The 24,779-nt window shown below is 38.1% G+C and overlaps 1 protein-coding gene across 10 annotated transcripts in view; it reads left to right on the top strand.

The window, feature by feature from the left end:
- Positions 1-24,779, top strand: part of Arhgap6 (Rho GTPase activating protein 6) — a 533,690-nt gene that overhangs the window by 449,437 nt on the left and 59,474 nt on the right. For all 10 annotated transcript variants that reach the window (XR_015646115.1, XM_087598826.1, XM_087598825.1 and 7 more), the window contains 1 exon segment: positions 22,941-23,012. Coding sequence is in view for 9 of the 10 variants with exons in the window: in XM_087598826.1 (XP_087454952.1) it covers positions 22,941-23,012 (72 nt within the window). In the remaining variant the exon portion in view is untranslated.

Genomic DNA, 24,779 nt, shown 5'->3' with positions numbered 1-24,779 from the left:
CTGATTTTGAAAGAAGCCATTAAAGTAAATACCATTACCAAATAGAACTGCTATAAAACTGTCATCTAGAGGCTCTGTCTATAACTATGTCGTTCCAACCCCCCTCCGGGAATGATTCATGATACTAAGCTGTTACAAAATTTTGCCAGGCCATGTGGGATATTTCCATACTTTCTATCAAAATAGGAATTAAGGGTTTACAAGTAAGTTTTATTATTTATGGAAGAGAGAAGAAGTTGTAACTAAGTGTAAAAGGTTAGGATTTCTAGAAACATTGTTTGGAGTAGGTAATTTATAGATGTGGACTATCAATTGAGCTTGTTTGAATGTGTGACAAGTGCCACATGCTATGATAGCTGCTATAAGATGGTTGTGGCCACTTAGTCCCCATGAAAATTCCAAAGTGGGAGATCTAAAACAGAATCAGAGTCACTGTGAAAGTAATATCCCTGAGGGAGATAAGTACAACAACCAGGGTCTAGAACCTAGAGAAATGATACTATTCCTGATAAGATAAGAGACACATTGGAAACGAAAACAATCAAACTAACATTTCCATTTCCTGTCGCTTGGGGATGATTGTGTAGGCTGATTTGTGGAGAATTGGGGCTTCCTGGATTCAGATACTCTGGCATACTATACAGCTTCAAAATTCATCAAAGAGAGGGGATTTGGAAGTCACTGAGATAATTCCTTAGAATGAATGACAGTAGAGAATATCACCTTGTCTGGGCCATAATGACTAGACATTGGTTATATGGGCAAGGATTCAGGTGAGGTAGAAGATTAGAGGGGACCATATGTAATTTCAGTTCAAATTGTTCACTTTTATTTAGGGTTCAGTTTTATTTAGGAGCAAAGATGAGTAAGAGTTTTAGAAGTCTGAGGAAGAGAAATGGAAGAAGGGAACTGGACCAGCAATGACGCTGGACTTAAGGGCAGTTGAAAGTCCATATGGAAATTATAGCTGGGAATTTAGAATGTAACATAAGCTTCCTGGCAGTTGTGCACGGTTAGAACAAAAACACTTCATTTTTACTTTAAATTCCTTAGCCCTGGTTAATCAAAGTCTCCTTCAATTAATATTAGAATGGAGTTTAATGAAAGGAGAGAGGTCAGTAACTAATTTAAAATGTATCCGCAGTCTGTAGAATGACATTCCAAAGATAGCCACATCTTAATCCTTTGATTAACACATCAGCTCACAGGACAGAAAGAATCTTGCAAATGTGATACAGTACTGTCTGAGATAGAGCAATTATCCTACATTGTCTGAAAGGTCCCAGACTAATCACACGAGTAGTTGTAGATGTAAGGATGGTCAGAGAGATGCAATGTTGCTGGCTTTGAAGATGGGACAAAGGGGCCATAATTAAAGGAATATATGTGACCCTGGGAGATAAAAAATGTCAATGGAATATGTTCTTTTTGAAGTTCCCCAAAAGGACACAGTCCTGACACCTTGACTTTAGCCCACTGAGGTGCATTTCAGAGTTTTACTTCCAGCATTGCAATGTAATAAGTTGGTTTTTAAGTTCGGAATCATTTGTTACACCAGTGTCAGCAAACCGAAATAGTATACAAGGTAATCATTAAAATGAAAGGCAATAGGGTTTAAGTTGGATCTGAATGGAAGTTAGAGTGTTGGCTATGGTTGGTAATCCCAACACTGAGGGAGGAAGATTGTGAGTTCAAGACCAGCTTGGGCTACATAGCAAATTCCTAAATCAAAATGGAGGAAATGGCAGACATGCTTTTCACGTAAGCAAAAGATCAATAATGTAAGGTACCAACTATGCTATTAGTAATCAATAAAATGAATGTTATTCCATAGAGGAGCAACAATATAAATTTTATACTTTAACAAAATTAGAATGAACATAATTTAAGCAACTAATTGACTATAATCAGGTGATGACTGATGAAGCTAAGAGAGGTTACTCTTGCTTACGTATTAAAGTATATCATGAAACTCAAGCAATTAAAACATATTGTACTGATGCACAATAAAGAGGTAAGTAAATAGTAGACAACAGTTTAAAATGAACCAAAATATGTATAAGAATCTACTATCTATATGACAAGCTGTATTATTATTATCAGGGGAACACCAGCAGGAATAATAATATTTATCAGGAGTTATTTTTTCCTGTCAGACCTAGGGGGATTCTGACTATTTAGACTGCTGCATTTGCAGGATCTTTTAAATCAGACTAAGTAGTCTACAAATAGCATGAGCTTTACTAACAGAACCAGGAAGCACAAGCAGGAAGAACTTAAATATCAGGTAATGTGTTATGTTTACTGAATATTTGATAGCTTCGTAATAGAAGTGCTCAAGGGAAGGAGTTAACAAATTAACCAAAAGTCCAATGTAAGTAAGAGCTTGGCTTTGTAAATAAAGTTATATTGAAAAATAGCCATGTTTGTTAACGGGTATAGCAAGTATGGCTGCATTTTACTTCATATCACAATTGAGAGGTTATTATAAAATCTAGAGAGATGGCTCAGTGTCTAAGGATGCATACTGCTTTTTCAGAGGACTGGAGTTCAGGTGACTCACAACTGCACCTAACTTCACCTCAAGGTTATTGACCACTGTTCTGGCCTCAGTGAGCATGTGCATACAACTGGCATACACTCATGCATACTCATGGACATAAATAAACAATAAAGTAAAATGAAAATACTAGATGTGATAAGTATGATTGCAGTGTGTAATATACGGTATGAAAGTAGCATGATAAAACCACTTACTTCGTACAAGGCATCTAAACTCTTAATAAACAACAGAATATCTTATTATAACAATAATGGCTATTTGGCTATTTATAGAAGAAAAATACTGATGCACAGTTTAAAGTAAAATAAAATGAAGCAAGGGATTTTTTCCCACAATCAGTATAAGATTCTATTATATGTAGAGTGCTTATCTTCAATATATTTAAGTTTATAAAGCCAAATCATCCAAGAAAAAGAAATTACATATTAATTTTCTTTAATTGGTTTGTTTAATTTATGTTTTTATTGCTTTTCTTTCTTGTTAATTTCTGATATGAGAATTGGTAAAGAGTTTGTTTATGAGTATTGAAAATTGTTTTAAATAGTTAATGATTTAAGAAAATATAGGCCATCGAGCCTCCACAGGACCAAAGGTCTCCTCTCCCAATGATAGCCAACGAGGCCATCCTCTGCAATATATGCATCTGGAGCCATGGCTCACCCTGGGTACTGGTGGTGAGGCTGGGTGGATGGAGGAAGGGATAGGTAGTCTGTGGAGGGGAAACAGGGAAGATGGATAACACTTAAAATGTAAATAAATAAAATAATCAATAAAAAATAAAAATATATTTTAAAAAGAAACTGCAGGCAATAGTCTAATAAAAAACCTTCCTGCTTTATTTTTAAGAGTAACCTGATACCTCAAAATTGCTCAATTACATGGCCTCTTTATAAAGCAGGCCCTTGTCATTATGCCATCATAAAAACCCAAATAAACAACTCAATGAAAAAACAAAAATGTATATTCTTGGTAGCCTAAGAATCTAGCAGCCACCTTCAGTTTCTGACTTAAGTGTTGATTTAGAAAGTTAAATTACCTGGGAGACATGAACTGCAAGTTTAGGTTGTCAAATAGTAACTTGGATAGCAAGGGTTGCTGTCCCGTCTTTGTGCTATCCTTACTGGAAATGTCCAGGTGTAATGTGCTAGATCTGTTTGTTGAAATTTTTGGTGTGCATCACAGTCAAGCTGAAACAGGAAGCAGACTCCACAGTCTGCTAGAAATGCCAATAGGAGTCAAGTAATGCTAAATATGTATGACTTCTTTGCTTGGAAGGTCTCAAAGAAGGACTCTAGTATAGGAGTTCTAGAACTAATGGCACCTTCTTTGTGTCCACCACCATTTCCTTGGTCCTCCCACAGAGGATCATGACTTCCCATAAGACAGGGTTATGGATCATTTGCTTATGGAACTAGAATACTAGGGACAGGGCACAATACACCAGTAATTCTGTCAGAAATGAATGTATGCCTGAGTATACATCTTTAAAGTTAAATGTCCTCTTTACTCTTCTCTAACCTTGCAGAAAGCATTGATCACCTTTCTTACATCTTCCCAAGTATCTCCAGGAATGGGTTTGAAGATACCTTAATTATTTCCTCTAACTTCACCCTGTACTTATTTTCCAGTTTTAATTGATGGTCTCATGGGTTAATGTGAGGTTTAAGTGTAGTAACAACCATAATGAGTTTAAAGCATCTACTGACATCTCATACATTCTCCATAAAAGCTATCCATCTCCATCAACATGTTAATTATCGTTGCCATCATTGCTATATCACTTTTTCATGCATCTTCCCTCAACTCTGTATCTCATCTTAATTATAAAGCATGAGATGAGCCTCATTTTGCTGTCTTCAATTCAAGACTACTCCACTGTTCTATCATACCTAAAACCATCAGAGTAATCATAAACCACAAAGCTTACTCTCTTATTGGAGAAAAAGATCTCAAAGCTTCCTGTGTCTTGCCTATATCACTGTTGAAATATTTTATACCATTTCATATAAAAGAAGAAATTCATTTACTTAACAGTCTATATAACAAATGCACCAATGATTTAAGTCTATGTTCTTGGAACAACAGGTTTTAGCATATATCTAAAATCTATACTGAGGAATAAATTATACCTTACATCTCAGCCTTGGGAACATGTGACACAAATGCTATTCTCTTTTCAGAGTTAAATACTTCATACAGCATTCTCAAATATCCACTTCCGTTTAATTCTCTGCCTTTTTTCTAAAACACTTTTCCATGTCCTACTATATTTTCCTGGATCAATAGTAGATTTATGACCTACAAATTGACCATCACACATCAAGAGGAAAATAACAAAAAATCAGTATGAATAACTTTTCTTTGCTGAGGCTCTAGGGAACTTTGTAAGCCAAATTTAACATTTTTCCCTGTATGGTTAAGAAGATGACACTAGGGCTACAACTATACCCTCAGTGAGAGGCACACCTGGGAGGATTCCTATATGGCTGTCCTTCTCTCTTTAGTAATAGCAAGCTTGATGAATCACCCAAGGGAGATAGATATGTAGCACACTGAAGGTATCAGAGAGAAAAGATGGAAATCCACTGAATAAAGGAGCCATATAACTACCCTACTTCTACATTACCGATAAAATAAGATGAAGACTTTTTAGGTCAGCCATTTTTATTTTTATTAAACTTCCATGGTTTTCAGTCAAATGTATCTTAACAGTGAGTAATCCGAATCTGCTCTATAATGTGTTTTCCTACTTCTAGATCTGTCAGACATGTCATGTAATGCCTGGTACATATATGAAAAGGTATCCTCAGAAGTAGTTTTGAATCTGTATGTATTCAGTATTTTAAGGTGTGTGTGTGTGTGTGTGTGTGTGTGTGTGTGTGTGTGTGTGTGTGTGTGTAAGATAGGGAGAGTAAAAACTATCTTTCCCTGTGTGCTTTACCTAGCTTCTGCAGACAGCATAAACACCTTGATATTGCTAAAGAAAGCAATGAAGCAGTATATGATACTCTAAAGTGTCACTCAAAGAGATTGACCCTAGATGTTTAAGGTATGGTTCTAGCTTTGGGCTCATTTTCATATTCCTATATATCTAGCCATGTCAAAAACTATCCATATCCTCTAGTTATCCCAGGTTACTCAACAGACAAAATACAAATATATAAATTATAGTCAAAGATGAAATCTATTCAATTGCCTTGGGAAGCCCTTTGAGAAAGAAGCAGCCTCATCCATCTACTCCAGTGAAAGCCAAGAATGACAGACACTTTATTGCAGTTGGTTTTGTAGCTTTCTTCTTGGATGTTTTCCCTAAGAGCTGAAGACTTGTGTAGTGTATAGTTCTCAAATGTGTGCTTTGTGTGTGCTCCTGAATGATTCAGTACTAGTACAGAGCACATGCCCAATTCATTAACTCACATTCTTTGAGATTCGTTGTTCACAACTAGTATTTCATGTTTTGAGGTAGTATAGTTTTCCATCCAAAGTCTTGTCTTTACTGATCACAACAACACACATTTCTTTTGTGTGTGTTAGAGCACCAGCCACTATTGATTGTATAAGACTTTGAAATGTAGAACAAAGTCCTGATCACTGCAGTTTCTAAAATATTCTGGCATCTTTTTATGACTACCCTGGGCTCTACACTGGGATCACTGCCTAAAGTAAATTTGATAATTGCAAATAGTTTTTGTAATTGGATTTTTTGGAATGGTCAGAAGTTTATAATTCTCAGATTTTAGTGCTTACACATGTGAATAAATATTTTTTTCGCCAATTATGTGGTAGAACTAAACAAGAAAGATAAATAACATTGTATGAATTTCTTAAACAACTAATGTCACCATATATAGTAATTTATAGTGTGCTATACAGTAGTATGCCTTATATTTATGGATATATTGGTAGTGCATTGAATGGATGATTTTAATAATAAAATAATCTCTGGTAAAGGTTAAATGTAACTTTTTTTATTACTGTCAAGTGTGATAGCTGACAAGTTAGCAACATTTATCTGTATAGAACTATTTATTTATAGATATTTAGTTCTTGGCAATGTGACCTCTCTCCTTCTACCCACCCAATCGTAAAGACATAGATTCAAAACATCTATGGAAATCATTTCTTAAGAATACTTGGTATAACATGTCTGGCAGACCTAAAAGTAGAAAATCACAAAGATGTTTTTGATCTTTAACTATTAATATACATTTACTACAAGTTACAGAAGTTAAAATAAAATAACTTCATGAAGAGTCCAGGGATAAGCCACTTCCATTATTTCCATGGATTTCTATCTGTTTTTTGCTATTATATCAGTGGAGTCTCTTGCTGTTTCTTGGCTTTCTTCATCATCATGGAATGGCTGCAGCAACCCTTGGCATTGATAAGCTTATAGGAGCATCAAGAGACAGGGAAGAGTACTAACGTTCCAGCAAGTGGTTTTATAAGAAAGGAGCAGCATTTCCAATGCTGACTCCTAGTACACTTCTCTCCCTTTCCATTCCCTAGAATTGGAATGCCTACCAGTGCCTAAGTGGGTACTGGCAACCAGGAATAAATCACAGGGATTAGCATACAGTGCTCTGCCAAAGCTGGGGTGAAAAATTACCCCAGGAAGCATAAAGTAACAAAATGGGGCAAGGGTGAATGAAAGTGAGTGGAGGACGAAGGTAGAGTTTGACTTGCCAGTGGCACCATGTAGTTGTGCATGCAGGTGATATGGAAGAAAGGATTCTAAGTTTCCATCCACTTGTGTCATCTTTCCAGTCACTGCATGCAAGAGAGCTATTTTTATGTGAGCAAACTGACAGAAATTTTTACACGTTGCCAGGATTTAAAGTTCATGTCTTATGGATATCTAATTGGCTCGTTCGTTATAGAACAAAACTAAAGTAGTTGGAATTGGTCTCTTCTATAGGTCAAAAAAAATCACATTCCACAGGGACACAACTGTCAGACTCCATCTTTTTTAGTATAAACTATATGTAGGCTTTGTAATAAATAATGATGAAACTTTATAATTTGGGGATTTTTTTTCCTGTTAGAGTTTGTTTCTTTTCTTTCTCTGAAACAAAGAGTCTCATGTAGCTCACACTTGCCTCTTTACCTACATAGCCAAGGATGACATTAAATTTCTGATCATCCATTCCCAAGTACTTGTATTGCAGGGTATGTGTCAACACCTCTGGTTTTATACCTGCTAGAGATCAAACCCAGGGCTTCATGAATGCAAGCCAGACACTTCATCAACTAAGCTGTCTCTCCAAACCCTATGCCTGGATAGCATTCTCTCAAGTTAACAGTGCAAGGTGTTTTTGAGATGAGTGTGATATTTCTAATTTATATTCACCTACCTTCTTCTTTTCTTTTAAAATCCAGCAGAGAAATAAAGCCAAAAGAAATGATTTAATAAAAGCCCCCTTTTCTAGTTTGATGATTATAAACTTTTCTCTCTGAAAACTGTCTAGGTAGAAAAAGTAATAGGTGTCATCATCATCCCTGTAAGGGTCAGGGGATAAAAGCTATAAATTAAGAAGCTTAAAAGAATAGGTTATCTCTCAGATTTAGAAAGGACAGCAACAAGTCTGCTCCCTTAGGGTACATGCTCATGACATATTTGTCATTTCTGCTGCTTCTGCTATTGTTGTTGTTTTAAAATCCCATTTGATTAACTCATAGAACTTAAATATGAAAAAATACCAGGTAGTAAAAGACCTTCAAGGGCTGGGGATTTAGCTCAGTGGTAGAGCGCTTACCTAGGAAGTGCAAGGCCCTGGGTTCGGTCCCCAGCTCCGAAAAAAAGAACCAAAAAAAAAAAAAAAAGACCTTCAAGGGTGATCATGACCACTTTTTGAAGCAAGGAGTAATTACATTTTAACTGAATAAGGAGACATGTTTAATAAATCAAATATCTTAACAATTTTTCTTAAATAGGAAAAAACTTGCTTTGAGATGCAAGAATCCGTGGGAGTTATTTGTCTCTCTTAAATATCACAACGAGAAATTTTAGAACTAATTGCCCTGACAAAATAATTTACACAAAACAGAAGAGGATTTCTTTTCTTAGTGTTTAATTGAGTTACAAGTATGCTGACCTCTGATAGTTGAGTCTCATTACAGCAGAGAGAGACTAACAGAATGTTCTGATGTTGTGACCACAGTTTTGTTAATTTTACCACCTCTTCAGCCTGTAAACTAACAAGATTAGTACATTTTACAAGTACTTTGGGGAGCATGCCCTCTAAGAAGAGGCATCTCTATTGCTTAAGAACACCATAAAACATTTCCTTTTCCAGGGAAATGGAGGTATTTTGAAAACAGATTCTGGAAATATGAGTCCACATGGTGCCGTGAGAATGAAGAAACACAGATTAATTCAGTGGGATTGGTGCCAAGAGAAATGACATGATGCCCACATCCCTACACAACTCCTTCTGTGTAAAGTATAATTAGTGGAAAATCTTCTGGAGATAAGATGATAGAAAAATAGATGTTTCCAGAATTGTGTGAAATAACCAACAATCAATAACACAAAATGTGTCTTGATGATGACAGACCTGTGTGCATATAAACATGCACAATTAATTGACAGCCAATGTTGGATAAATGATAGGGCTATGTTGGACTTGAATCATTTTTTCATATTTTTAGTGAAGTCTGTTTTTCTTTCCCAGAATTTTTATTTTCACTCTCTATAACACTGCTTTCCTCTGATGGAGCTATTATTCCACTCTGGAATCTGTAATGTTTGCTCACCAGTAGAACTTTTACCCAATAATGCAGCAGTTCTCAACCTGTAGGTCTTGTCCCTTGTGGGCATTGAACAACCCTTTCAAAGGGGTCGCATATCAGATACCCTGCATGTCAGATACTCACACTACAATACATAACAGTAGCAAACTTACAGTTATGAAAATAACAATGAATATAATTTATGGTTGTGAGTCAACACAACATGAGGAAGAAAATTAAAGGGTCATAGCACTAGGATGGTTGAAAACGTCTGCAATAATGTGTTTTTGCCAAAAATAAAACATTCAGAGGGTGGGAGAGTCAGAAAGAAAGGATTTCTGTAGTCATCATATGAATTATTGAGGAAAACACCAACACAATTCAAAGGGTCCTGAGAAGAGCAACTTTATCCCTTGAGAACTGAACTAAATATTAGCTTTTGAAAGCATAGTTGGGGTCAGCCTTTGCTCATCTGTACTAACACCTAGTAAAATGTTCACAAAGGCATTTATTTGTTTGGTTTTAGTCAGTTTTTCCCAGATCTATCTCTAACACTTAACTCATGAGTCCCCCGAAGGAGCAGATAATGCCTGCCCATCTAGCTTTAAAACACATCACTTAGTTTACCCCACAATGTGTGATTAATCACTGTTGGGTGGACAGATGGATGGGCAATTGGAAAGATTGATGATGAATCTTCTTTCTAGAAAGAAGATGATACGTTAGCAGATAAGTGTTAAAATATAAATAATATTCCCAAGCCAAGGAGAATAGTCATGTGCTATGATAAAATAAGCCTGGAGAAAATAAAATAAGTTTTGTGTTAGAATAGAAAAGACAACTCTATGCTAGTTCTTTTCCTAAATATCTAGACTTTACCCCATGCCATCTCTTGTAGCACACAATTGCAGTGGTCTCATAGATTTCCCATCCATAGGCAGATACTTCCTTTCACTGCTAGGGATGCTCTCATTCCATTTCTTTGAATGGACTTTAGATACAGAACAGGAACTCAATGTAGAAAGGCCAGTTTGGAATTCATTATAAAGTCTCATTTTTCTGGTTTTGATTGGGGTTTTGGCTGCCCTGCTCTCATTAGACCCTATCTGTTTTCCGGTGTGAACTTACCAGGCAAATTTAACTTGCATGGATAAGGTTAATCATCATCAAACAGCAGATGTTGAGCAAGGATACAATACATAGTTCCCTAGAGGAAGAGACCAATAGTAATAAAATTACATCTTTAACAATACTCCAGATCCAAACTAGAAATAAAATAGAGAACTTAGCCTTTCCCTTACCTTAGTTTTTAGAGGTTGACAGCCCGCAGAGAAGAAATAATTTTCACTTTAGTTAGAAATAAAATAGTGTAAAAATTTATTTTGAGACAGATCTTACCATGATTACCAAACTGGCCTCAAAGACGCAGATCTTTACCTGCCTCTGATTCCCTAGTTCTGGAACTAAAGGTGGGCATGACCACACTCAGCCTGTATTGGACATTTCTATAATGAATTCATAGAGTGTAACTTGCTTGATATATATATATATATATATATATATATATATATATATATATATCTTATGTATATTTAAGGAAATATTTTAGTTTATCAGCATAAGTATGAGACATTTACAAATAAAATTGTGTAGAAATAGGAGTTCTCATATATGGATAAAAAATATAAGGTTTGAATAATTTATACAGAAATGGATTTAGAGATACCACGATTCTAAGATGACTTAATCAACCACCTATGGAACCATCACCAAAGTCATAAAAATAAAACTGACTGAGACTCTAAGCTGGCTACTTCCTCTTAAGCAAGTATGCTCCACCACAATGGCAGGCATATCTGCTATTTTGTGTTTTCTGTCAGTTTGGACATGTGCTTTTCTTCAGATCAGGGAGATGGCAAGAGTAGATCATTTCCACAGTTTCAACCAGGTCAGAAACCATGACTCTGTGAGTCATTTCCCTTCGTGCCACAAATTTGAGTTTCAGATTCAATGAAACTCCTCAAGAAGCAGCCCAGGCTTCTATTTTCTTACATTCGACAAATGAATTTTCAACCTTTATTCAAATAGAGTTGGTACAAAGAAGAGTGGCTTTTAAAGGTCATTTTGAATTGTTGAATAATTTTAGATGTGCTGTAAAATTACAAGAATGATACAGCATTTCTTTGTAAGCCTCTCCATGTTTCCCCTAATAACGTATTATACTATCCTTGATGTACCGTCATCAACAAAATGATAGACTTGTTTCATATTTTATCAACTTCCTGCTAATGTCCTCACTTTGTTTCAGGATCTCTTCCAGGACACTGTGTTATATTGAGTTGGACATCTTTTCCTTTCTTCTTTTGAAAAAATAAATTCCCAGTCTATATAGGTTCTATAGATAGTATGACTTGTTTAAAAAGAAAGAACATTGGTATCTTCCCTGGAAGCTGAGTACCATTCATTCATGCTGACACCCATGCTTTCACATGTCATCTTACCACCCAAGTAAGAAAGAAAACCTTCCATATGGGGAAACAGAAGGCGGTTTACTCCAAGGACTCATTCTAATCCTAAAAATCTATAGCCTCGAACATTTGGTACAATGATTACTAACTATAGACATACTCTCATCCTTTTATAAATTGAAGGAAATAGCTCTTCTTTCTAAAATCTAATCCAGTATTTAAAATCTTATTAACTGCTGTGAGAGAGAGACCCAACCGCCTGGTCAGGTGGGCACTCCTGAGGCTGCAGAGCGGAAGAGACCACCACCACTGCTCACCCCTGCCCACATCCCTGGCCCAAGAGGAAACTGTATAAGGCCTCTGGGCTCCCGTGGGGGAGGGCCCAGGAGCGGCAGGACCCCTGCCTGAGACACCGCCGGAACCTGAAGGAAACAGACCGGATAAACAGTTCTCTGCACCCAAATCCCGTGGGAGGGAGAGCTAAACCTTCAGAGAGGCAGACAAGCAGGGGAAACCAGAAGAGACTGCTCTCTGCACACACATCTCGGACGCCAGAGGAAAAAGCCAAAGACCATCTGGAACCCTGGTGGACTGAAGCTCCCAGAAGGGGCGGCACAGGTATTCCTGGTTGCTGCCGCCGCAGAGAGCCCGTGGGCAGCACCCCACGAGCGAACTTGAGCCTCGGGACCACAGGTAAGACCAACTTTTCTGCTGCAAGAAAGCTGCCTGGTGAGCTTGGGACACACGGAAGCAGAATTCCTCTAGGACCGGGCACATTCTGTGTTTACCGGAAGTCCCACACACGCGGATCCCGGCCCGCAGCAGCTCTCTGCTCCCAGACCCTGTGAGAGAGAGACCCAACCGCCTGGTCAGGTGGGCACTCCTGAGGCTGCAGAGCGGAAGAGACCACCAACACTGCTCACCCCTGCCCACATCCCTGGCCCAAGAGGAAACTGTATAAGGCCTCTGGGCTCCCGTGGGGGAGGGCCCAGGAGCGGCAGGACCCCTGCCTGAGACACTGCCGGAACCTGAAGGAAACAGACCGGATAAACAGTTCTCTGCACCCAAATCCCGTGGGAGGGAGAGCTAAACCTTCAGAGAGGCAGACAAGCCTGGGAAACCAGAAGAGACTGCTCTCTATACACACATCTCGGGCGCCAGAGGAAAACACCAAAGGCCATCTGGAACCCTGGTGCACTGAAGCTCCCAGAAGGGGCGGCACAGGTATTCCTGGTTGCTGCCGCCGCAGAGAGCCCGTGGGCAGCACCCCACGAGCGAACTTGAGCCTCGGGACCACAGGTAAGACCAACTTTTCTGCTGCAAGAAAGCTGCCTGGTGAACTCAAGACACAGGCCCACAGGAACAGCTGAAGACCTGTAGAGAGGAAAAACTACACGCCCGAAAGCAGAACACTCTGACCCCATAACTGACTGAAAGAGAGGAAAACAGGTCTACAGCACTCCTGACACACAGGCTTATAGGACAGTCTAGCCACTGTCAGAAATAGCAGAACAAAGTAACACTATAGATAATCTGATGGCAGAGGCAAGTGCAGGAACCCAAGCAACAGAAACCAAGACTACTTGGCATCATCGGAGCCCAATTCTCCCACCAAAACAAACATGGAATATCCAAACACACCAGAAAAGCAAGATCTAGTTTCAAAATCATATTTGATCATGATGCTGGAGGACTTCAAGAAAGATGTGAAGAACTCCCTTAGGGAAACACAGGAAAACATTAATAAACAAGTAGAAGCCTACAGAGAGGAATTGCAAAAATCCCTGAAAGAATTCCAGGAAAACACAATCAAACAGTTGAAGGAATTAAAAATGGAAATAGAAGCAATCAAGAAAGAACATGTGGAAACAACCCTGGATATAGAAAACCAAAAGAAGAGACAAGGAGCTGTAGATACAAGCTTCACCAACAGAATACAAGAGATGGAAGAGAGAATCTCAGGAGCAAAAGATTCCATAGAAATCATTGACTCAACTGTCAAAGATAATGTAAAGCGGAAAAAGCTACTGGTCCAAAACATACAGGAAATCCAGGACTCAATGAGAAGATCAAACCTAAGGATAATAGGTATAGAAGAGAGTGAAGACTCCCAGCTCAAAGGACCAGTAAATATCTTCAACAAAATCATAGAAGAAAACTTTCCTAACCTAAAAAAAGAGATACCCATAGGCATACAAGAAGCCTACAGAACTCCAATTAGATTGGACCAGAAAAGAAACACCTCCCGTCACATAATAGTCAAAACACCAAACGCACAAAATAAAGAAAGAATATTAAAAGCAGTAAGGGAAAAAGGTCAAGTAACATATAAAGACAGACCTATCAGAATCACACCAGACTTCTCGACAGAAACTATGAAGGCCAGAAGATCCTGGACTGATGTCATACAGACCCTAAGAGAACACAAATGCCAGCCCAGGTTACTGTATCGTTCAAAATTAACATAGATGGAGAAACCAAGATATTCCATGACAAAACCAAATTTACACAATATCTTTCTACAAATCCAGCACTACAAAGGATAATAAATGGTAAAGCCCAACATAAGGAGGCAAGCTATAACCTAGAAGAAGCAAGAAACTAATCGTCTTGGCAACAAAATAAAGAGAATGAAAGCACACAATCATAACCTCACATCCAAATATGAATATAACGGGAAGCAATAATCACTATTCCTTAATATCTCTCAACATCAATGGCCTCAACTCCCCAATAAAAAGACATAGATTAACAAACTGGATACGCAACGAGGACCCTGCATTCTGCTGCCTACAGGAAACACACCTCAGAGACAACGACAGACATTACCTCAGAGTGAAAGGCTGGAAAACAATTTTCCAAGCAAATGGTCAGAAGAAGCAAACTGGAGTAGCCATTCTAATATCAAATAAAATCAATTTTCAATTAAAAGTCATCAAAAAAGATAAGGAAGGACACTTCATATTCATCAAAGGAAAAATCCACCAAGATGAACTCTCAATCCTGAATATCTATGCCCCAAATACAAGGGTACCTACATATGTAAAAGAAACCTTACTAAAGCTCAAAACACACATTGCACCTCACACAATAATAGTGGGAGATTTCAACACCCCACTCTCATCAATGGACAGATCATGGAAACAGAAATTGAACAGAGATGTAGACAGACTAAGAGAAGTCATGAGCCAAATGGACTTAACGGATATTTATAGAACATTCTATCCTAAAGCAAAAGGATATACCTTCTTCTCAGCTCCTCATGGTACTTTCTCCAAAATTGACCATATAATTGGTCAAAAAACGGGCCTCAACAGGTACAGAAAGATAGAAATAATCCCATGCGTGCTATCGGACCACCACGGCCTAAAACTGGTCTTCAATAACAATAAGGGAAGAATGCCCACATATACTTGGAAATTGAACAATGCTCTACTCAATGATAACCTGGTCAAGGAAGAAATAAAGAAAGAAATTAAAAACTTTTTAGAATTTAATGAAAATGAAGGTACAACATACCCAAACTTATGGGACACAATGAAAGCTGTGCTAAGAGGAAAACTCATAGTGCTGAGTGCCTGCAGAAAGAAACAGGAAAGAGCATATGTCAGCAGCTTGACAGCACACCTAAAAGCTCTAGAACAAAAAGAAGCAAATACACCCAGGAGGAGTAGAAGGCAGGAAATAATCAAACTCAGAGTGGAAATCAACCAAGTAGAAACAAAAAGGACCATAGAAAGAATCTACAGAACCAAAAGTTGGTTCTTTGAGAAAATCAACAAGATAGATAAACCCTTAGCCAGACTAATGAGAGGACACAGAGAGTGCGTCCAAATTAACAAAATCAGAAATGAAAAGGGAGACATAACAACAGATTTAGAGGAAATTCAAAAAAATCATCAGATCTTACTATAAAAACCTATATTCAACAAAACTTGAAAATCTTCAGGAAATGGAAAATTTCCTAGACAGATACCAGGTACCGAAGTTAAATCAGGAACAGATAAACCAGTTAAACAACCCCGTAACTCCTAAGGAAATAGAAGCAGTCATTAAAGGTCTCCCAACCAAAAAGAGCCCAGGTCCAGACGGGTTTAGTGTAGAATTCTACCAAACCTTCAGAGAAGACCTCATACCAATATTATCCAAACTATTCCACAAAATTGAAACAGATGGATCACTACCGAATACCTTCTACGAAGCCACAATTACTCTTATACCTAAACCACACAAAGACACAACAAAGAAAGAGAACTTCAGACCAATTTCCCTTATGAATATCGACGCAAAAATACTCAACAAAATTCTGGCAAACTGAATCCAAGAGCACATCAAAACAATCATCCACCATGACCAAGTAGGCTTCATCCCAGGCATGCAGGGATGGTTTAATATACGGAAAACCATCAACGTGATCCATTATATAAACAAACTGAAAGAACAAAACCACATGATCATTTCATTAGACGCTGAGAAAGCATTTGACAAAATTCAACACCCCTTCATGTTAAAAGTCCTGGAAAGAATAGGAATTCAAGGCCCCTACCTGAACATAGTAAAAGCCATATACAGCAAACCAGTTGCTAACATTAAACTAAATGGAGAGAAACTCGAAGCAATCCCACTAAAATCAGGGACTAGACAAGGCTGCCCACTCTCTCCCTACTTATTCAATATAGTTCCTGAAGTTCTAGCCAGAGCAATCAGACAACAAAAGGAGGTCAAGGAGATACAGATCGGAAAAGAAGAAGTCAAAATATCACTGTTTGCAGATGATATGATAGTGTATTTAAGTGATCCCAAAAGTTCCACCAGAGAACTACTAAAGCTGATAAACAACTTCAGCAAAGTGGCTGGGTATAAAATTAACTCAAATAAATCAGTAGCCTTCCTCTACACAAAAGAGAAACAAGCCGAGAAAGAAATTAGGGAAACGACACCCTTCATAATAGACCCAAATAATATAAAGTACCTCGGTGTGACTTTAACCAAGCAAGTAAAAGATCTGTACAATAAGAACTTCAAGGCACTGAAGAAGGAAATTAAAGAAGACCTCAGAAGATGGAAAGATCTCCCATGCTCATGGATTGGCAGGATTAATATAGTAAAAATGGCCATTTTACCAAAAGCAATCTACAGATTCAATGCAATCCCCATCAGAATACCAATCCAATTCTTCAAAGAGTTAGACAGAACGATTTGCAAATTCATCTGGAATAACAAAAAACCCAGGATAGCTAAAGCTATCCTCAACAATAAAAGGACTTCAGGGGGAATCACTATCCCTGAACTCAAGCAGTATTACAGAGCAATAGTGATAAAAACTGCATGGTATTGGTACAGAGACAGACAGATAGACCAATGGAATAGAATTGAAGTCCCAGAAATGAACCCACACACCTATGGTCACTTGATTTTTTACAAAGGAGCCAAAACCATCCAATGGAAAAAAGATAGCATTTTCAGCACATGGTGCTGGTTCAACTGGAGGTCAACATGTAGAAGAATGCAGATCGATCCATGCTTATCACCCTGTACAAAGCTTAAGTCCAAGTGGATCAAGGACCTCCACATCAAACCAGACACACTCAAACTATTAGAAGAAAAACTAGGGAAGCATCTGGAACACATGGGCACTGGAAAAAATTTCCTGAACAAAACACCAATGGCTTATGCTCTAAAATCAAGAATCGACAAATGGGATCTCATAAAACTGCAAAGCTTCTGTAAGGCAAAGGACACTGTGGTTAGGACAAAACGGCAACCAACAGATTGGGAAAAGATCTTTACCAATCCTACAACAGATAGAGGCCTTATATCCAAAATATACAAAGAACTTAAGAAGTTAGACCGCAGGGAAACAAATAACCCTATTAAAAAATGGGGTTCAGAGCTAAACAAAGAATTCACAGCTGAGGAATGCCGAATGGCTGAGAAACACCTAAAGAAATGTTCAACATCTTTAGTCATAAGGGAAATGCAAATCAAAACAACCCTGAGATTTCACCTCACAGCAGTGAGAATGGCTAAGATCAAAAACTCAGGTGACAGCAGATGCTGGCGAGGATGTGGAGAAAGAGGAACACTCCTCCATTGTTGGTGGGATTGCAGACTGGTAAAACCATTCTGGAAATCAGTCTGGAGGTTCCTCAGAAAATTGGACATTGAACTGCCTGAGGATCCAGCTATACCTCTCTTGGGCATATACCCAAAAGATGCCTCAACATATAAAAAAGACACGTGCTCCACTATGTTCATTGCAGCCTTATTTATAATAGCCAGAAGCTGGAAAGAACCCAGATGCCCTTCAACAGAGGAATGGATACAGAAAATGTGGTACATCTACACAATGGAATATTACTCAGCTATCAAAAACAACGAGTTTATGAAATTCGTAGGCAAATGGTTGGAACTGGAAAACATCATCCTGAGTGAGCTAACCCAATCACAGAAAGACATACATGGTATGCACTCATTGATAAGTGGCTATTAGCCCAAATGCTTGAATTACCCTAGATGCCTAGAACAAATGAAACTCAAGACGGATGATCAAAATGTGAATGCTTCACTCCTTCTTTAAAATGGGAACAAGAATACCCTTGGCAGGGAAGAGAGAGGCAAAGATTAAAACAGAGACTGAAGGAACACCCATTCAGAGTCTGCCCCACATGTGGCCCATACATATATAGCCACCCAATTAGACAAGATGGATGAAGCAAAGAAGTGCAGACCGACAGGAGCCGGATGTAGATCGCTCCTGAGAGACACAGCCAGAATACAGCAAATACAGAGGCCAATGCCAGCAGCAAACCACTGAACAGAGAATAGGACCGCCGTTGAAGGAATCAGAGAAAGAACTGGAAGAGCTTGAAGGGGCTCGAGACCCCAAAGGTACAACAATGCCAAGCAACCAGAGCTTCCAGGGACTAAGCCCCTACCCAAAGACTATACATGGACTGACCCTGGACTCTGACCTCATAGGTAGCAATGCATATCCTAGTAAGAGCACCAGTGAAAGGGGAAGCCCTGGGTCCTGCTAAGACTGAACCCCCAGTGAACTAGACTGGTGGGGGGAGGGCGGCAATGGGGGGAGGGTTGGGAGGGGAACACCCATAAGGTAGGGGAGGGGGGGATGTTTGCCCAGATACCAGGAAAGGGAATAACACTTGAAATGTATATAAGAAATACTCAAGTTAATAAAAAAAATCTTATTAACTTGTAAACATTTTGATACTGTTCTGTCTAAAACACAAGTGTAGAGTCTGGTTATAAATTGGGAAGAAAGATGCAAAGGCTTTACTCACATGGCTTGTGCCCATTGCTGCATGCTTTACATAGAGTTACACAGAAAGCACTGGTTCTCAAACAGAGATTTTGTTTCCTGTGGATATTTGGTAATGCCCAGAAATATCATTGGTAGTGGCAACAGAATATAAGTGGATGCTCTGACACCTAGGAAATTAAGGCAAGGTATATGGCTATGTAGCCTAAAATGTACAGAGTAATTGACATAATAAATAATTATGTAGCTTCATGTATCTCTAGTACCCAGATTGAGAACTCGTGGTCTAGATTAGGTGTTGTTTGTAAAGGGCTAATTATCCTACCATCCACAAGTCTCTTTATAAATTTTCCCTCACTTTTTTTCCACTAAGTTCTCCACATTGCCTATGATTTCCTTTGGTTTTCTTTCTCTAAGAGTCTACTTTTCTGATTCTACTGAATAGTGGAGCAGCTGTGGCTGGGCAAAAGAGGAGGTGGGGCCAAAATCATCCTGCCAATTTTTTCTCAGCAGGTTATGATTTTAAGAATTGACCAAGCTAGAACCTCCCTTTCAGGCTCAAATGGGTTTACAAATTCCAATGCCTGTGAGATATTATCAATGGGTGTAGTAATGCAGGATCCAGTGCCTTTTCTGACTTAAGGTGAGTGAGAAAGCTGAGACTTCACACATCGAATTCTTCTGCCTTTCTTGAGAAGCTGAAACTCCAGATCTGTGTGGGAAATAGGCAAGACTTTACATCAGTTCTCAGCTATTATAAATCATTGTTCATTGATTTTCACCTGAGCAGTAGTGGACTGGATATGGCTGTTTTGTTCCTACTTGGGCTATATTCTTGTCTATGTCTCTGGTAGAAACAAAGGAGACCTTTGGCCCAGCAAACAGAACCTACTCATTCTTTGCATTCATTACAGCATTAAGTGTATGGAACCTCTTCTCTTGTGCTAGTTGGTTTTCATCACTGTTACTAAATATGCAAAGGGGGCTGGGAGATGGCTCAGCAGTTCAGAGAATCTGTTACTCATGCAGAGGACCCAGATTTAGTTCACACACTTGCCTGTTGGCTCAAAACTACATATAATCCCAAAGGATCATAGCCCTCTTCTGTGGGTGGACATCTGGAATGTACACAATATACATACATGCATTTCCTCTCTGATATACATGATTTGATCAATGATGTACACAGATCAATGAATAGTCAGTACTTACTGAATATTTTTTTATAATCTAAGCACGTGGTATCTACAACTTTATTCTACCCACACAGCATTTCTTTTTTTTTTTTCTTTTTTTTCGGGGTTGGGGACCGAACCCAGGGCCTTGCACTTGCTAGGCAAGTGCTCTACCACTGAGCTAAATCCCCAACCCCCACACAGCATTTCTTAATGAAACCGATTATCTCTCCCATTTTATAAATAAGGAATCTGAGGTTTGGAGCGATTAAGTAATTTGTCAGTAGGAAGTGGAAAATTCAGAATCTCTATACAGAACTCTCTAGTGTCAAAGCTAGTACTCTCTCTCTACCTTTGCCTAGGTGGTCGGGGAAGAAAACATAGTGCCCAGCTGACAGGTGAGCCTGTGAGACTAGACATGTATACCCAAGGTAATAAAACATTAGGGAAAGAAGTGTGTGGGATGGAGAGGGGTGTATACAACAATCTTACCCTCTAAATGTTCATGAAGACTGACATAAGGAATTGCTGATGTGACACTAAAATGTGTATTTTATAATATAACCTAATATGCATTTACATTCAACCCACAGAAAATCTATTCATCTTATAGTTTCCAGAACTGAAAATCCAAGTTAAAGCACAAAGCTCCCCAAGTCAGAGAATGGAAAGGCAATTAGACTTAGATTCAAAGTCAGATTTCTGCACTTCCCAAAGAAGGCTTATGTTGAGGAATATGTTTAAGGACATATTGTCCTATGGATGCCCATAATGAGCAAAGAAGACAACCAGCCAGAAGGGTTGTGTGCATGGGATAAAGAAGTGGGAGAGGAGAATGGTTGAAAACAAACTCTAATGAAACATATGTATATGGACTTCATAGTGAAATCCATTAGTCTATGTGCTAACCTAAAAACTTATAAAATTCAAGTAAAAAATGAGAAAAGCCTGTGGCTTCTCGTCTTGGGCTCTGTGATAGAATACTAAATTGGCATATGAAAGGTCCTGGGTTCCATCCCTAGCACCACAGAAAAATCTCTTAGGCTTTAATAGATGTATACTTTAGTTACTCTTTTCAGTCAATTGTTTAAATTGAAGAATTAAAGGATTTTTAGAAGGAAATTTTATTAATGGACCAAACATATTTGGTAATATGAACCAGCACTAAAGAAAGCATTACAAAGTAAAGCCACTAGCAATCCTATTTGGAGAACAGATTAGAATCTTGTGTAGCTAGTGCATTTTATCATCTGTGTATATATAATAAGTCCCGATATTCTCTAGTAGCTAGATCAACTTTTAGACATTTACGATATGAACACATCAGGGAGGAAGCGATCAATGGCTCTTGGCTACATCACAACTGGTTTACATGATTTCCCCCTCATAGAAATCTCATGACTCCAGAGGTTAAAAATCCTACTATTTTCTTTTTGTGAGAAGAAAATGTTTGGGGGATAATTTTGGAAGGGAAAAGGTATTAAATGTGTCTACTCACAATATTGTCGTGTTCCTTCATTTCTTTAAAAGCTCTGCAAGGTAGAGGAGGAATTGGGAACAACTGCAACCCCAACAGGATCTCAGGAATGCTCATCGCATTCAGAGTGTTTATTCTGTTATTTCCTGCTGTCGGAGTATTGTTTTGTAAATTTTATTGGGTGGTAGCACTTTTTACTACATGTTTGAATATGTTCTGCAAGACAAAATTCTTAATCCACTTTGAACTGTACCCATGGATATGAACTCCATCTTTGCTATTTGAGCCCAGTGTGGATTCCTGATTCATACCCCCTCTGTGGTAAGCTGAATAATCACAAAACATGTTCTGGCAATGATAAATGCCAGTATTTGATGATGACATCTCAGGAATTTGATTGCAGCTGCCAAGCAATGTAAGTGGTATCTTTACTATTTGGTGAGTTAAGGAGAATATTAAGTACATTTGTTAAAGATATATATATATATATATACATATATATGTATATATATATATGCTAAGTGAGACTATCCCCCTACTTACAGTAACACCTTTGAAACAACAGCAACATTCATCAATGAATGAATAATTAAATTATGGGATAGGCATACTGTAGAATAATATGAAAGCCCCAGGCAGAAAGTAGAACTGAATTTATGGACATGGATCAGGTTCTACATTAAGCATTTTATACACATTGTTTCATGAAATTCTCACAACACAACCATGCCATTCTTACTATTTACGTATGAGCATCGAGACTTATGCAAAATTCTGCAGGTTGTAAATGTGATGACAGTAGTTAGGCCTGAATTCTGTCAGCCACCAAATCTATTTCCTTTTCCAATTACACTATAATAGCTTATAAATGTCAATGCTGTATGTGTATATAGTTGATTCTGTCATGGAGATTTTGTTCAAGATGAACAGTGACTTGCATAAACCTGGAGAACAGGAAAAGCCTTATGTAATAGTAAAAACAAACACATCTGGAAGTCAAAGCTGAATTACATATGAAAGAGAACTGTTTATAACTCATCCCATGATTGAAAGAACATTTAAAAGGAATTTCAAGGCTGGTTACATGAGCTACAAATTGGGGATTTTTCAGATATTCTCAGTTTTTTCCTCTGTTTACAGTGTTGAATTCTATGAGTGAAGTAAGATGTCAACTATAATTGTAACATGAAAATCACTTGACTACTTACTTTTTTACAACTTCTTGTTCTTTCACTATTCACAGATGGACAAAAGAGAAAGAAATCTTTGAGAAAGAAACTGGATTCGCTAGGGAAGGAAAAGAACAAAGACAAAGGTAAGGCCAATGCATTTTGCAGGGAGCATGCTGATTGGATTGGTCTGAGATTTTGAATTGCATAGATTTATATGGTTGGGCTCCATTATGTCAACCCCATTTCCATAATGGAATGTCATTGAGACCTGTTCAAGTCTACTTTTCTGTGTTTGAGTATTTCTGTGCTGAACTGATGAGTTCAGCTGGTTTGAGTAGTTGGTAACTACAGCCAAGGTTGTGGTTCCAATTAATCTGTCCAATCAGCTATGCCTGAAGAGGACCTGGGTTGAGTAGCCATGGACAGCATGCCTAATACTAACCAGCTGTTTGGTAAATGTAGACAATTAAGCAGGACTAATTAAATGAGAAAGAGTTTGGATTCACGTACTATGACTACAGAAGAGAAACAATCTCCATCTCATGGCTTCACTGAAGCTAGGCCATTCTCAGCACTTTTGTTAGATCACAGAATGCTTGGTTTGGGTCCCATATGTTTTCGGCAATTACTAACTTTCATTATACTGATTTGTGTCCATTTCCATAGCTATTTAGGGAAAGGACACTTGAACCATTCTTTCAGACACATTTGTGGTCAATTTGAGTTTGCACTCTTTAGTTATAAAGGTCACCTGGACCCCATTACTACAGTCTATTATTTTATGACTTGTTCTTATAGTCTTATATGAACTGATTGTTAAATGGTATAATTGTGTAAACATATGTTCATTTTATGTTCCTCAATGAATGAATGTTGAATGAAGAAATGTTGTGTCTCACTTTGAAGTTCTCATCTATAGTGATTGCATTTGTGCTCATAGTGGAAAGCAATGGTTTTTAAAATAAATGCATTACAAATTGCATTTGATGAGCCTTACTTCTAAAATGGATACCAATCTATGCACACATAGCTTAAACGGTGCTTTAAAAGTTATGATATTTAGTTCTTGATATTTGGATACAAAGTATGATAAGGAATGGAAATCACTGCTTTGCTTCCCTTAGAGTGTGGTCTCTCTTCCTTAGTGCTAGGGACAATGCAGACTGGAAAAACATTGTGGCATATGTTGTATTATGTAGTGTAAGCTGTTTAGCAGCATCCTTGGTCTCTGCTAAGTGCCAGTAACACTTCCTGTAGCCAGACAGTTGGTGACTACAGCCAAGGTTGTGGTTCCAGTTAATCTGTCCAATCAGCTATGCCTAAAGAGAGAACCTGAGTTGAATAGCCGTAGACAGCATGCTACAGTCTGAACCTCAAGCTGGACAAAATGAGATAAAAGTGTTAGTGATCTACACTGTAGCTGCAAGATAAAATCATGTCTGTAACGACTAAGTATTCTATGGGCCAAGGGGTAGGGACGAAGCTCAGTGGTAGATGGAGCTCAGTAGTAGATGAAACTCAGTGGTAGAATACTTATCTGGCATGCACAAGACCAATCACTCTGTGCCCACAATTCACCAATATACAGACAAAAGAACACTTAATGGCCATTTTGCTGCAGCCGTGAATCTGAATATATTGAGATGTAAGGTTGTCTCAGACATGAGCTTATTTTTTCTTTTTAAAATTTCCAATATATAAATTCTAACATGAGAACTGTGATCATATTCCCAGAATACTCAGTGGGATGTGAACTACTTCAGCAGAATTTGCTTCTACAATAATGAAAGCAAAGAATGGGCTAGCTGCATAGTGATTGCTAACTTTTAATTGTATTTATTATATATTTGATGATTTATTGCCCTTATTTTCGTATTTTATCTTTTATAATTTCACAGGTATATATTATA

This window comes from Rattus norvegicus, chromosome X, assembly GCF_021556685.1.
Source record: "Rattus norvegicus strain SHRSP/BbbUtx chromosome X, alternate assembly SHRSP_T2T, whole genome shotgun sequence".
NCBI classification, from domain to species: Eukaryota; Metazoa; Chordata; class Mammalia; order Rodentia; family Muridae; genus Rattus; species Rattus norvegicus.
This window is presented reverse-complemented; position numbering and strand designations above follow the sequence as displayed.